Source organism: Dendrobates tinctorius, unplaced genomic scaffold, assembly GCF_039654945.1.
Source record: "Dendrobates tinctorius isolate UK_male_01 unplaced genomic scaffold, ASM3965494v1 ptg000160l, whole genome shotgun sequence".
In the NCBI taxonomy this organism is placed as follows: domain Eukaryota; kingdom Metazoa; phylum Chordata; class Amphibia; order Anura; family Dendrobatidae; genus Dendrobates; species Dendrobates tinctorius.
The window spans coordinates 19967702-19983909 of record NW_027361827.1 but is presented as its reverse complement, the minus strand read 5'-3'; the positions used below and the strand labels follow the sequence as shown (position 1 = coordinate 19983909).

At 41.9% G+C, this 16208-nt stretch overlaps 1 protein-coding gene across 1 annotated transcript in view; it reads right to left on the bottom strand.

Moving 5' to 3' along the window:
• Positions 1–16208, bottom strand: part of SUSD1 (sushi domain containing 1) — a 488868-nt gene that overhangs the window by 212482 nt on the left and 260178 nt on the right. Inside the window, exon 15 of the mRNA XM_073549625.1 lies at positions 3545–3633. Coding sequence (XP_073405726.1) covers positions 3545–3633 — 89 coding nt within the window. The remainder of the gene's footprint in view (positions 1–3544; positions 3634–16208) is intronic.

Genomic DNA, 16208 nt, shown 5'->3' with positions numbered 1-16208 from the left:
TAAATCAGACGTTGGTGGTTTATATCATATCGAGGTTAGGTCCCCCGCTGTTCACAAAAAGAAAAAAAAAAGAGGGGGAGGGGGCAGTAACCAAATGCAAGTATATAGAACTTTAGAACTTTCACAAAAAAATGACCAAGTGTTAAAAGACACAATAACTTACATCCCATAGATAACAAATTGAACTAATTAAAAAAGAAATAAAAAATAAGAGTATTTAAAAATGAAACATAAAAGACTCCCCACACCAGGATCAAACCAATAAGGGGGGAAGTTTTACTCAAAGATATCACACACCTCATTGAGGCCAATCGAATTTATAGTATTCATCCTATAAATCCAATAAATTTCTCTCCTACACAGAGCCTGGAATCTGTTAGGAGTAATCTGGTCAATAGGTAAAAACCGCAGAGCATGTCTCAAGATGGGGTCAGTAATATAAATCCTGGTTTAAATATTGACCAAAGGATTGATAATTATAATTGTTTCAAAATTCCAGTTGCAAATACTTACCAGAAAATTGATGATAACCAATGAGAAAGCTCACACTTCGTAGACACTTTTTAATACTAAAAAAGGATAATGTGAAATTACCAAAAGAAACATTGATCCCGGTTTCTGATACTCATTTACAGTTGTGGCCAAAAGTATTGACACCCCTGCAATTCTGTCAGATAATACTCAGTTTCTTCCTGAAAATGATTGCAAACACAAATTCTTTGGTATTATTATCTTCATTTAATTTGTCTTAAATGAAAAAACGCAAAAAGAATTGTCCTAAAGCCAAATTGGATATAATTCCACACCAAACATAAAAAAGAGGGTGGACAAAAGTATTGGCACTGTTCGAAAAATCATGAGATGCTTTTCTAATATGTGTAATTAACAGCACCTGTAACTTACCTGTGGCACCTAACAGGTGTTGGCAATAACTAAATCACACTTGCAGCCAGTTGACATGGATTAAAGTTGACTCAACCTCTGTCCTGTGTCCTTGTGTGTACCACATTGAGCATGGAGATAAGAAAGAAGACCAAAGAACTGTCTGAGGACTTGAGAAACCAAATTGTGAGGAAGCATGAGCAATCTCAAGGCTACAAGTCCAGCTCCAAAGACCTGACTGTTCCTGTGTCTACCGTGCACAGTGTCATCAAGAAGTTTAAAGCCCATGGCACTGTGGCTAACCTCCCTAGATGTGGACGGAAAAGAAAAATTGACAAGAGATTTCAACGCAAGATTGTGCGGATGTTGGATAAAGAACCTCGACTAATATCCAAACAAGTTCAAGCTGCCCTGCAGTCCGAGGGTACAACGGTGTCAACCCGTACAATCCGTCGGCGTCTGAATGAAAAGGAACTGTATGGTAGGAGACCCAGGAAGACCCCACTTCTTACCCCGAGACCTAAAAAAGCCAGGCTGGAGTTTGCCAAAACTTAGCGCAGGCTGAGTTTTTTTAAAAAAAGGTTTTATGCAAAAACTTATCCGAAAAAATTTAATGAAAAATCCCTCAGACATGTACAGACTGAGTGTGATCAGGAAACGCTACTTATAAAGAAAAGGAACAGAGAGGATGGGGATTTCTCGGTTAATTTTCTAACCACGTTTATTAAGTGCCATAAACGAATGAAAAGCATATTAATGAAGAATTGGCACATTCTCCGCAGTGGTCCTATCTTGGGGAATTCCTTGCCTGAGAACCCCAGGATCACTTATAGGAGGGCTCCCATGATCAAAAATATATTAGCCCCCAGTCGTTTGAAGGAGAAGAATCCTTTTTTGAACATTAAAAAAGCCAGCAATATTGGAGTGTTTCGGTGTGGGAACCTGAAATGCCATTGTTGCAAAGGCATTACTCATAATGTGTCCTCTTTCAGCTCTACCTCTACTAATGAATCCTTCCCCATACGTGAGCGATTGTCCTGCGAGTCGGACTTTGTCATTTATTTGATATAGTGTAGCTGCAATAAACAGTATATAGGGCGGACAACACAGACATTAAGAAAGAGAATCAATGCACATCGCCATAATACTAAAAAAGGCTTCATGAAGCACGGCCTGTCCAGACACTGCGCTATTACACATGGGCGGGATTTCTCGGGTTTGCGGTTTCTACCTATTGACCGGATTACTTCTAATACTCCTGACAGATTCCAGGCTCTGTGTAGGAGAGAAATTTATTGGATTTATAGGATGAATACTATAAATCTGAATGGCCTCAATGAGGTGTGTGATATCTTCGAGTAAAACTTCCCCTCATATGTATTCATCCGCCCTTTTTTTTTTTTACCCATTGGTTTACTCTCAGTGATGGGCTCTGGCGCTCCCCGTGTATAAAGTTAATTTTCCATTTTAACATACTTTTTTCTTTAGGCTACTTTCACACATCAGTTTTTTGCCGTCAGGCAGGATCCGGCTTTTTTTAGAAAAAACGGATCCGGCATAAATTTTGGAGAACTGTAGAAACGGATCCGTTTTTTTGCTGGATCCGTCTCTGTTCCTGGGGGCTGGCCAATTGGATCTGAGCATGCGCAGACTTAAAAAAAACGGATCCGGTGGCTGGATCCGTCTTTTTCTGGATCCGGCGCCCATAGACTTTCATTGTAGCAAAAAGCTGGAAGCGCCGGATCCGGCGCTTCCGGCTTTTTCGCCGGAGACAAAAAACGTTACAGTAGCCGTTTTTTCCAGACGCCGGAATGAGACAAGTTGCCGGATCCGGCAAAAAACGGATGAAACGCAATGCCATCCGGCACGATCCGGCGCTAATGCAAGTCAATGGGGAAAAACCGGATCCGGCATTGCATTTTGCCGGATCCGGTTTTACAAAAAAAAGCCGGATCGCGCCTGAAGGCAAAAAACTGATGTGTGAAAGAGGCCTTATCAGGTAAACATAGCAGAATGCATATAGCACTACTAGTTTAAAGTGGATGACCTTGATTCATATACATACACTCAGTGGGGAGTCTTTTATGTTTCATTTTTAAATACTCTTATTTTTTATTTCTTTTTTAATTAGTTCAACCTGTTATGTATGGGATGTAAGCTATTGTGTCTTTTAACACTTGGTCTTTTTTTGTTAAATTTCTATGTACTTGCATTTGGTTACTGCCCCCTCCCCCTCCTTTTTTTTTTTGTGAACAACGGGGGACCTAACCTCGATATGATATAATCCGCCAACTTCTGATTTATCTTCATTCCTGTACATTTGACCTGAAGAAGAGGTCACTGAATGGACCTCGAAACGGGTTGTCTCTGTATGTACCATAAATAAAGCACTGATATTGGAACCAATTTCTACAATCTACTGGATTTCCTCTATTTGATAGTTGAAATATAGCAGCGCGGGAATCTGGTGTTTTTTTCCCTTTTGGGATCTCCTCCTTGAGTATCAGAGTAAAGTTGTCCAAACATGCAATTTTGGAGAGACTGACAAAGTATATCACGTGTATGGGGGCCTCATGACAGATAATATCGGGGGGGGAGAGAAAGATCAGGTTTTGTTGCATCCTTTAGTTCTCAGAGCAGATAAGCTTCCGCCCTTACTTACTTTGTATATTTCTTGTAAGCCATTTAAACTTTGATTCCGCCACAGACAAGTTTCATTAAACGTTTGCTCCATTGTAGAATTTTCAATTTCTGGAAAAAAATGTGATAATTGGTCACCAGTCATTTGCCTATTATTTTATAATTGATTATGGTTAATTTTACGTTTTAGAAATGTTAAAGTTTTTCCACTTTTATGCCAGTATATAATGAACACATTCACAAACTATTACTTATACTCTTTACAAATACAGCAAGTGGATCCACGGTGCTGCTGCTTTCATTAGCTTATATATCAGCCCAGGTTCTATCATGCCCTTATTTCCCCTTCATGTGCTTTCTTTCTTATCTGCAGCCTGTTTTCTCTGCCCTCCCTGATACACTTTCTCCCCTCTCTACACTGAAGTTCTGTGTAGGACCTACTCATTGCTCCTATCTTTAACACTTTGAGAAGAAAGGGGAGACAGCAGTGAACATCATTAGAACAGAGTAGAAGCTCAGACAAACTTGTATTTTTTTTGCAAAATCACTAAAGTAGATAAAAAAAAACTGCAGCAGCAAAATGGTGGATTTAGACCATTGTTCAACTGTTGTACTTATGAAGCAAATGAATAAGGAAACAAAATCTATGCAAAGGTGTATGTGGTGCCCCTGAGGGTTCAGTCGCCACAGAGGTACTGCACCTCCTCCTGAGGTGTGGTACCCCACTATCCAGGTAAGTTGGAGACACCTGACCACACTCCAACACTCACATCCCACACGCACACCAGTAGTGTAGCAGAGCAACATTTGTGGCTCCCTGCTTGGAACACGAAGAGTGCTGGGAGGTGGGTGGAACTTAGACTGCACAAGAGAGCGGGAGAATATTAGGAAATGGTCAGTCTGTGAGAGAAGATCCCCTGAGAGGGATGGAGTGAAGGAAGTGCTGCAGCAGACTCCTGGGACCTGGAGCTGCTGGCACAGGAAAGAGCCATAGAAAGCCTGATTCTTCAGAAGGAAAATAGTTTAGTACGGAACATAAGGAGAAGAAGAGAACTAAGGACTAGTGTCAGAGCAGAACCCTTCCTCAAGTTTGAAGCACATGGCCGGGGTCCGGTCCCCTAGGTTGTATGAATACTGATGTTCCTGCAGCAGAAACCAGAGGAATAGAAGTCGTCACCACTTTATTCCCATCTAAGACTTGGGGGCACAACAGCAACGTGGGTGAGCCAGGACATGATAGCAAGAAGTCCCCAAAGCAGGCTACAGCTGTCTGCCATACAAGTAGAGTTCTAAGTAACATCAAGAAGGAGGAACTTGAGTTTAATACGCAACTACAAGTACTTCAGATTAGGTGCTAGTGTGGAGACGTTCAGAGAAGGCACATGTTGGATGAGTGCTGGAAAGGTGTATTTTACCTTGCCTGGGAGTTGGCTGAGCCCCTGACCGGGATGACACAGCACCGAAGCGGGCATCTGTATGCGCAACAGACTGAGTAAAGCTTTGGAACTACATGCCCTTGTGTCCTCCACTTATTCTTGCGCCTTAGACCCGGTTCTGCTACATCTACTTCTTTACATCATCTCCCCACTTGCCAACCTCATCTACACTGCCCTGGGACTACAGCTCCACCTGAGGGGAGCTTCAACATCATTTCTGCACCACACAATCTGTCCCAGAGAAGCAACCCTGCAGCTCTGGTCAAACTGACCAGAAACCACAGGTGGCGTCACGAATCATCTCAACATCTTTATCCCCATGACACTACACCTTTTACATTGACCGCCTGAGGCCACGGACCGGGCCACTGCTACTGTGACATCTCCCATTGTAATCAACGGGCCCGGCACCGAGTACCCCATGGCCTCTGGGGGCGAGTCATGTATATAGCCACGAAGTTGGCCCACTCAAATGCGGTGACGTATTTCTTTCTGAGAAAACCTATCATTTAAGTCATCTGTAGTTTTTTAGTGGCTTGCATTAAGTATTCACCCCCTTGGCTTTTTTTGTTACATAACAGCCTGTGTGTAAATATTTTTGTAATCCGATTTGTATGTGATGCATCAACACTAAATAGTCTGACTTGGTATGAGTTGGTGAAGTGAAAAAAATATAGGCATAAATTACTTTTGTGGGATCAAATAACTAAAGCTTGGCATGTGCATCTGTTCTCACCCTTTTTGCTTTGATGCCCCTAAAACTTTCAAGAGCAAGCAGTTACCCTCACAAGTCACATGCTTAATGAAAGGAAGTCCACCTTTGTGTAATCTATGTGTCACATGGTCTGTCAGTATATATAGACCTTTTCTGAAAGACCCCAGAGGTTACAACACCAGTAAGCAAGAGCCACCACTAACCAAACACCATGAAGTTCAGGGACAAAGTTGTTGAGAAGTACAAGTCAGGGCTGGGTTATAAAAAAAAAAAAATATCCCAATCTCTGATGATCCCCCGGAGCACCATCAAATCCATTATCATCAAATGGAAAGAACATGGTACCAAAACAGACCTGTCAAGAGAGGGCCGCCCACCAAAACTCTCAGCCCGAGCAAGAAGGACATTAATCAAGGAGGCAGCACAGAGACCAGAGGTAACTCTGAAGGACCTGTAGAGTTCCCAAGCAGAGACTGGTATATCTGTGCACACAGCCAGAATAAGCCGTACACTCCATAGAGGTGGCCTTTATGGAAGAAGGGGCAGAAAAATAATTTTATTTACACATAAAAATTGCAAGGCTCGTTTTGAGTTTGCCAAAAGACATGTGGGAGACTCCCCAAGTGTTTCAACTGCTTAGGCACATTAAGGGCTCTGCAAACGCAACATGACGCCCGCAGACCATTCCATCAACATCTGCATTACAGAAAATCAGTACTTCCTTTCCGAGCCCCGACATGTGCCCATACAGTAGTTTTCCCCACATATGGGGTACCAGCGTATTCAGGACAAATTGGACAACAACTTTTGGGGTCCAATTTCTCCTGTTACCCTTGTGAAAATAAAAAATTTGGGGCTCAAAAGATCATTTTTTGTAGAAAAAATAAGATTTTTTATTTTCACAGCTCTACATTATAAATTTTGGAGAAACACTTTGGGGTTCAAAGTGCTCACTACACATCTAGACAAGTTCGTGGGGGGGGGGTTTCCACTGTTGTCACTTTTGGGTATTTTCTGTCATATTAACCCCCCCCAAACTCACTTCACATGTGAGGTGGTCCCTAAAAAAAATGGTTTTGTAAATTTTGTTGTAAAAATGAGAAATCGCTGGTCAACTTTTAACCCTTATAACTAGTGTTGAGCGATACCACCCGATACTGAAAAATATCGTATCGGAATGGATCGCCGATTCCGATCCCGGAAGTCCCATTCAAGTCAATCGGACAGAAATATTGGAATTGAAAAAACCCCTCTCTTGCCTTGCACAGCCTATTCGGGAGGGGGGAAGAGTGTGGGCGGTGCGTGGGCAGACACTGTGTGTCTGTGTGTGTGGGCGGGGTCTTTACGGGCCTCTCGGGGGCCTGTGCCAGCCTGTTGGGGGCCTGTGCGGCTGTCGGTGGTCTGTATGGGCCTCTCGGGGGGGGCCTGTGCCGGCCTGCCGAGGGCCTGTATGGGCCTGCCGGGGATCTTGTGTGTGTGTGCAGGCATCGTCCGATGGGACTACAAGTCCCATCAGGCAATGCCTGCTACACTGACAGTGATTGACACATTAGCCAATGATGGGACAGTAGTAGTCCCATCATCCGGCTAATGTGTTGAATGTAAAAAAAAAACATACTACAGACATACTACATATATACATAGATACTACATACATACTACATATATACTACATTCATACAACATACATACTACATACATACTACATATACACTCACTGGCCACTTTATTAGGTACACCATGCTAGTAACGGGTTGGACCCCCTTTTGCCTTCAGAACTGCCTCAATTCTTCGTGGCAGAGATTCAACAAGGTGCTGGAAGCATTCCTCAGAGATTTTGGACCATATTGACATGATGGCATCACACAGTTGGCGCAGATTTGTCGGCTGCACATCCCTGATGCGAATCTCCCGTTCCACCACATCCCAAAGATGCTCTATTGGATTGAGATCTGGTGACTGAGGAGGCCATTTGAGTACAGTGAACTCATTGTCATGTTCAAGAAACCAATCTGAGATGATTCGAGCTTTATGACATGGCGCATTATCCTGCTGAAAGTAGCCATCAGATGTTGGGTACATTGTGGTCATAAAGGGATGGACATGGTCAGCAACAATACTCAGGTAGGCTGTGGCGTTGCAACGATGCTCAATTGGTACCAAGGGGCCCAAAGAGTGCCAAGAAAAAATTCCCCACACCATGACACCACCACCACCAGCCTGAACCGTTGATACAAGGCAGGATGGATCCATGCTTTCATGTTGTTTACGCCAAATTCTGACCCTACCATCCGAATGTCGCAGCAGAAATCGAGACTCATCAGACCAGGCAACGTTTTTCCAATCTTCTACTGTCCAATTTCGATGAGCTTGTGCAAATTGTAGCCTCAGTTTCCTGTTCTTAGCTGAGAGGAGTGGTACCCGGTGTGGTCTTCTGCTGCTGTAGCCCATCTGCCTCAAAGTTCGACGCACTGTGCGTTCAGAGATGCTCTTCTGCCTACCTTGGTTGTAACGGGTGGCAATTTGAGTCACTGTTGCCTTTCTATCAGCTCGAACCAGTCTGCCCATTCTCCTCTGACCTCTGGCATCAACAAGGCATTTCCGGCCACAGAACTGCCGCTCACTGGATTTTTTTTCTTTTTCGGACCATTCTCTGTAAACCCTAGAGATGGTTGTGCGTGAAAATCCCAGTAGATCAGCAGTTTCTGAAATACTCAGACCAGCCCTTCTGGCACCAACAATCATGCCACGTTCAAAGGCACTCAAATCACCTTTCTTCCCCATACTGATGCTCGGTTTGAACTGCAGGAGATTGTCTTGACCATGTCTACATGCCTAAATGCACTGAGTTGCCGCCATGTGATTGGCAGATTAGAAATTAAGTCTTAACACACAGTTGGACAGGTGTACCTAATAAAGTGGCCAGTGAGTGTATACATACTACATACATGCTACATACATACTACCTATATACATACTACATACATACTACATATATACTACATACATGCTACATATATACTACATTCATACAACATACATATATACTACATACAACATACATACATACTACATACATGCTTCATATATACTACATTCATACAACATACATATATACTATATACTACATACAGTTGTGGCCAAAAGTATTGACACCCCTGCAATTCTGTCAGATAATACTCAGTTTCTTCCTGAAAATGATTGCAAACACAAATTCTTTGCTATTATTATCTTCATTTAATTTGTCTTAAATGAAAAAACACAAAAAGAATTGTCCTAAAGCCAAATTGGATATAATTCCACACCAAACATAAAAAAGAGGGTGGACAAAAGTATTGGCACTGTTCGAAAAATCATGTGATGCTTCTCTAATTTGTGTAATTAACAGCACCTGTAACTTACCTGTGGCACCTAACAGGTGTTGGCAATAACTAAATCACACTTGCAGCCTGTTGACATGGATTAAAATTGACTCAACCTCTGTCCTTGTGTGTACCACATTGAGCATGGAGAAAAGAAAGAAGACCAAGGAACTGTCTGAGGACTTGAGAAACCAAATTGTGAGGAAGCATGAGCAATCTCAAGCCTACACGTCCATCTCTAAAGACCTGAATGGTCCTGTGTCTACCGTGCGCAGTGTCATCAAGAAGTTTAAAGCCCATGGCACTGTGGCTAACCTCCCTAGATGTGGACGGAAAAGAAAAATTGACAAGAGATTTCAACGCAAGATTGTGCGGATGTTGGATAAAGAACCTCGACTAACATCCCTGCAGTCCAAGGGTACAACAGTGTCAACCCGTACTATCCGTCGGCGTCTGAATGAAAAGGGACTGTATGGTAGGAGACCCAGGAAGCCCCACTTCTTACCCCGAGACATAAAAAAGCCAGGCTGGAGTTTGCCAAAACTTACCTGAAAAAGACTAAAACGTTTTGGAAGAATGTTCTCTGGTCAGATGAGACAAAAGTAGAGCTTTTTGGGCAAAGGCATCAACATAGAGTTTACAGAAGAAAAAAAGGAGGCATTCAAAGAAAAGAACACGGTCCCTACAGTCAAACATGGCGGAGGTTCCCTGATGTTTTGGGACTGCTTTGCTGCCTCTGGCACTGGACTGCTTGACCGTGTGCATGGCATATGAAGTCAGAAGACTACCAACAAATTTTGCAGCATAATGTAGGGCCCAGTGTGAGAAAGCTGGGTCTCCCTCAGAGGTCATGGGTCTTTCAGCAGGACAATGACCCAAAACACACTTCAAAAAGCACTAAATGGTTTGAGAGAAAGCACTGGAGACTTCTAAGGTGGCCAGCAATGAGTCCAGACCTGAATCCCATAGAACACCTGTGGAGAGATCTAAAAATGGCAGTTTGGAGAAGGCACCCTTCAAATATCAGGGACCTGGAGCAGTTTGCCAAAGAAGAATGGTCTAAAATTCCAGCAGAGCATTGTAAGAAACTCATTGATGGTTACCGGAAGCGGTTGGTCGCAGTTATTTTGGCTAAAGGTTGTGCAACCAAGTATTAGGCTGAGGGTGCCAATACGTTTGTCTCGCCCATTTTTGGAGTTTTGTGTGAAATGATCAATGTTTTGCTTTTTGCTTCATTCTCTTTTGTGTTTTTTCATTTAAGACAAATTAAATGAAGATAATAATACCAAAGAATTTGTGTTTGCAATCATTTTCAGGAAGAAGCTGAGTATTATCTGACAGAATTGCAGGGGTGTCAATACTTTTGGCCACAACTGTACATGCTACATATATACTACATTCATACAACATACATACATACTATATACTACATACATGCTTCATATATACTACATTCATACAACATACATACTACATACAACATACATACATAGTACATACATGCTACATACAGTGGGGCAAAAAAGTATTTAGTCAGTCAGCAATAGTGCAAGTTCCACCACTTAAAAAGATGAGAGGTGTCTGTAATTTACATCATAGGTAGACCTCAACTATGGGAGACAAACTGAGAAAAAAAAATCCAGAAAATCACATTGTCTGTTTTGTTTTCATTTTATTTGCATATTATGGTGGAAAATAAGTATTTGGTCAGAAACAAAATTTCATCTCAATACTTTGTGATATATCCTTTGTTGGCAATGACAGAGGTCAAATGTTTTCTGTAAGTCTTCACAAGGTTGCCACACACTGTTGTTGGTATGTTGGCCCATTCCTCCATGCAGATCTCCTCTAGAGCAGTGATGTTTTTGGCTTTTCACTTGGCAACACGGACTTTCAACTCCCTCCAAAGATTTTCTATAGGGTTGAGATCTGGAGACTGGCTAGGCCACTCCAGGACCTTGAAATGCTTCTTACGAAGCCACTCCTTCGTTGCCCTGGCGGTGTGCTTTGGATCATTGTCATGTTGAAAGACCCAGCCACGTTTCATCTTCAATGCCCTTGCTGATGGAAGGAGGTTTGCACTCAAAATCTCACGATACATGGCCCCATTCATTCTTTCATGTACCCGGATCAGTCGTCCTGGCCCCTTTGCAGAGAAACAGCCCCAAAGCATGATGTTTCCACCACCATGCTTTACAGTAGGTGTGGTGTTTGATGGATGCAACTCAGTATTCTTTTTCCTCCAAACACAACAAGTTGTGTTTCTACCAAACAGTTCCAGTTTGGTTTCATCAGACCATAGGACATTCTCCCAAAACTCCTCTGGATCATCCAAATGCTCTCTAGCAAACTTCAGACGGGCCCGAACATGTACAGGCTTAAGCAGTGGGACACGTCTGGCACTGCAGGATCTGAGTCCATGGTGGCGTAGTGTGTTACTTATGGTAGGCCTTGTTACATTGGTCCCAGCTCTCTGCAGTTCATTCACTAGGTCCCCCAGCGTGGTTCTGGGGTTTTTGCTCACCGTTCTTGTGATCATTCTGACCCTACGGGGTGGGATTTTGCGTGGAGCACCATATCGAGGGAGATTATCAGTGGTCTTGTATGTCTTCCATTTTCTAATTATTGCTCCCACAGTTGATTTCTTCACTCCAAGCTGGTTGGCTATTGCAGATTCAGTCTTCCCAGCCTGGTGCAGGGCTACAATTTTGTTTCTGGTGTCCTTTGACAGCTCTTTGGTCTTCACCATAGTGGAGTTTGGAGTCAGACTGTTTGAGGGTGTGCACAGGTGTCTTTTTATACTGATAACAAGTTTAAACAGGTGCCATTACTACAGGTAATGAGTGGAGGAAAGAGGAGACTCTTAAAGAAGAAGTTACAGGTCTGTGAGAGCCAGAAATCTTGATTGCTTGTTTCTGACCAAATACTTATTTTACACCATAATATGCAAATAAAATGAAAACAAAACAGACAATGTGATTTTCTGGATTTTTTTTTCTCAGTTTGTCTCCCATAGTTGAGGTCTACCTATGATGTAAATTACAGACGCCTCTCATCTTTTTAAGTGGTGGAACTTGCACTATTGCTGACTGACTAAATACTTTTTTGCCCCACTGTATATACTACATTCATACAACATACATACATACTACATACATGCTAAATACATACTACATATATACAACATACATACATATATACTACATACATGCTACATATATACTACATTCATACAACATACATACATACTACATACTACATATATACTACATACAACATACATACATACTACATACTCATACATGCTTCATATATACTACATTCATACAACATACATATATACTACATTCATACAACATACATATATACTACATACATGCTTCATATATACTACATTCATACAACATACATATATACTACATACTACATATATACTACATACAACATACATACATACTACATACTCATACATGCTTCATATATACTACATTCATACAACATACATATATACTACATTCATACAACATACATACATACATATATACTACATTCATACAACATACATACATACTACATACTACATATATACTACATACAACATACATACTACATACTCATACATGCTTCATATATACTACATTCATACAACATACATACTACATGCAACATACATATATAGTACATACATGCTACATATATACTACATTCATACAACATACATACATACTACATACATGCTACATACATACTACATATATACTACATACATACATATATACTACATACATGCTACATATATACGACATTCATACAACATACATATATACTACATACTGTATATACTACATACAACATACATACATATTACATACTCATACATGCTTCATATATACTACATTCATACAACATACATATATACTACATACTACATATATACTACATACAACATACATACATAGTACATACATGCTACATACATACTACATATATGCTACATTCATACAACATACATACAGTGGGGAAAAAAAGTATTTAGTCAGTCAGCAATAGTGCAAGTTCCACCACTTAAAAAGATGAGAGGCGTCTGTAATTTACATCATAGGTAGACCTCAACTATGGGAGACAAACTGAGAAAAAAAAATCCAGAAAATCACATTGTCTGTTTTTTTTCATTTTATTTGCATATTATGGTGGAAAATAAGTATTTGGTCAGAAACAAGCAATCAAGATTTCTGGCTCTCACAGACCTGTAACTTCTTCTTTAAGAGTCTCCTCTTTCCTCCACTCATTACCTGTAGTAATGGCACCTGTTTAAACTTGTTATCAGTATAAAAAGACACCTGTGCACACCCTCAAACAGTCTGACTCCAAACTCCACTATGGTGAAGACCAAAGAGCTGTCAAAGGACACCAGAAACAAAATTGTAGCCCTGCACCAGGCTGGGAAGACTGAATCTGCAATAGCCAACCAGCTTGGAGTGAAGAAATCAACTGTGGGAGCAATAATTAGAAAATGGAAGACATACAAGACCACTGATAATCTCCCTCGATCTGGTGCTCCACGCAAAATCCCACCCCGTGGGGTCAGAATGATCACAAGAACGGTGAGCAAAAATCCCAGAACCACGTGGGGGGACCTAGTGAATGAACTGCAGAGAGCTGGGACCAATGTAACAAGGCCTACCATAAGTAACACACTACGCCACCATGGACTCAGATCCTGCAGTGCCAGACGTGTCCCACTGCTTAAGCCTGTACATGTCTGGGCCCGTCTGAAGTTTGCTAGAGAGCATTTGGATGATCCAGAGGAGTTTTGGGAGAATGTCCTATGGTCTGATGAAACCAAACTGGAACTGTTTGGTAGAAACACAACTTGTCGTGTTTGGAGGAAAAAGAATACTGAGTTGCATCCATCAAACACCATACCTACTGTAAAGCATGGTGGTGGAAACATCATGCTTTGGGGCTGTTTCTCTGCAAAGGGGCCAGGAAGACTGATCCGGATACATGAAAGAATGAATGGGGCCATGTATCGTGAGATTTTGAGTGCAAACCTCCTTCCATCAGCAAGGGCATTGAAGATGAAACGTGGCTGGGTCTTTCAACATGACAATGATCCAAAGCACACCACCAGGGCAACGAAGGAGTGGCTTCGTAAGAAGCATTTCAAGGTCCTGGAGTGGCCTAGCCAGTCTCCAGATCTCAACCCTATAGAAAACCTTTGGAGGGAGTTGAAAGTCCGTGTTGCCAAGCGAAAAGCCAAAAACATCACTGCTCTAGAGGAGATCTGCATGGAGGAATGGGCCAACATACCAACAACAGTGTGTGGCAACCTTGTGAAGACTTACAGAAAACGTTTGACCTCTGTCATTGCCAACAAAGGATATATCACAAAGTATTGAGATGAAATTTTGTTTCTGACCAAATACTTATTTTCCACCATAATATGCAAATAAAATGAAAAAAAACAGACAATGTGATTTTCTGGATTTTTTTTTCTCAGTTTGTCTCCCATAGTTGAGGTCTACCTATGATGTAAATTACAGACGCCTCTCATCTTTTTAAGTGGTGGAACTTGCACTATTGCTGACTGACTAAATACTTTTTTTCCCCACTGTATATACTACATACATACATACAACGTGCTAGAGACATACAACATACATACTGCATACAATACATTCATACAATACATACATAGACATACAGTACATATAACATAGAGTACATACTCACCAATACTTGTCACTTTGATCACCGAAGCCAGTGTCATCTAAGGAAAAATATGAAAATAACAAACCACCATACTCCCTGATCCGCAGAAATCCACGAGTGTCCCACGCCAATCTCCCGTGGAGAGCAGCAGCATCAGCTGATGCGACCGCTCTCTACAGGGCTCAGGAATCCAGTGTCGGGAGGTAGGTATCCTTCTGCACTGTATTCCTCCGCCACTGTAAAAAAATAGTCCCTGGTCTCACTTTATGGCAAATGCTGCGTGGGAACTTTTTCACACAGCAATGACAAAAGTGAGACTAGGGACTATTTTTTTTACAGTGGCGGAGGAATACAGTGCGGAAGGATACCTACCTCCCGACACTGGATTCCTTGAGCCCCTAGAGAGCGGTCGCATCAGCTGATGCTGCTGCTCTCCACGGGAGATCGGCGTGGGACTGTTGTGAGTTCATTTTCCCCTTCACTACTGAGGCCCGAGGAACTCCCTCTTCTGGTAAAGAAAGGTAGTGAGCCTGATTATCAAACACCTGAGTCTGATGATGATGACTGGCTGAGTGGAGTTACTGACTGGATATAAGGCTGCCGACGCCCTTCTGGCATGCGGGTGATTTCTCTGTGGGATCCTTGGAGACCAGTCTGAATTCCTGCTCCTCTAAAGCTAAGTTTTCTGCTCGGCTTTTTGCATTTGTGCTTAGACTTTGTTTTGCTTTGTTTTTCTGGATTTCTGCCATTCCCTGCTGGGGTGTGCTGAATTCCTTTAGCTCTGTCTTCTGAAAATACCTGAGTGCTGATTTAGTTTTTGAAGCCTAGCTGCTGCAGGGTCTTTTTCATATCAGCTTGTTGGCTTATGTCTTTGATAGGGTTTTGGCAGATTGCAGACAGCAACCTTCCTTTCCTGTTCTGTTTAGCTAGCTTGGGCCCCATCGTTTGCTCAGCCTATCTTTCTATCTGTGTGAGTGTTTTTTCATCTTGCTTCACCGTCATTATATGTTGGGGGCTGCCTTTTACTTTGGGGTCTGCTCTGGGGCACTTTAGATTTCCTTTTCTGTCTTTAGGCTATTTAGCGCTCCGGCTGTGATCGAGGGGTCTAGGGCATCGTAGGAACCCCCCATGGCTACTGCTAGTTGTGTTGATAGGTTCAGGGGTCTGCAATCTGATAGTTGCCAACTTCTCTGGTTTTCTGGACGTAGCTTCTATTTTTGTGTCTGCCTCCTACGGTGACTCAATCATAACATGGGACCCTCGTGGATTTCTGCGGATCAGGGTAAGTATATCGCTTGTTTGTTATTTTCATATTTTTCCTTAGATGACACTGGCTTCGGGGAACAATGTGACAAGTATTGGTGAGTATGTACTCTATGTTATATGTACTTTATGTCTATGTATGTATTGTATGAATGTATTGTATGTAGTATGTATGTATTGTATGAATGTATGTAT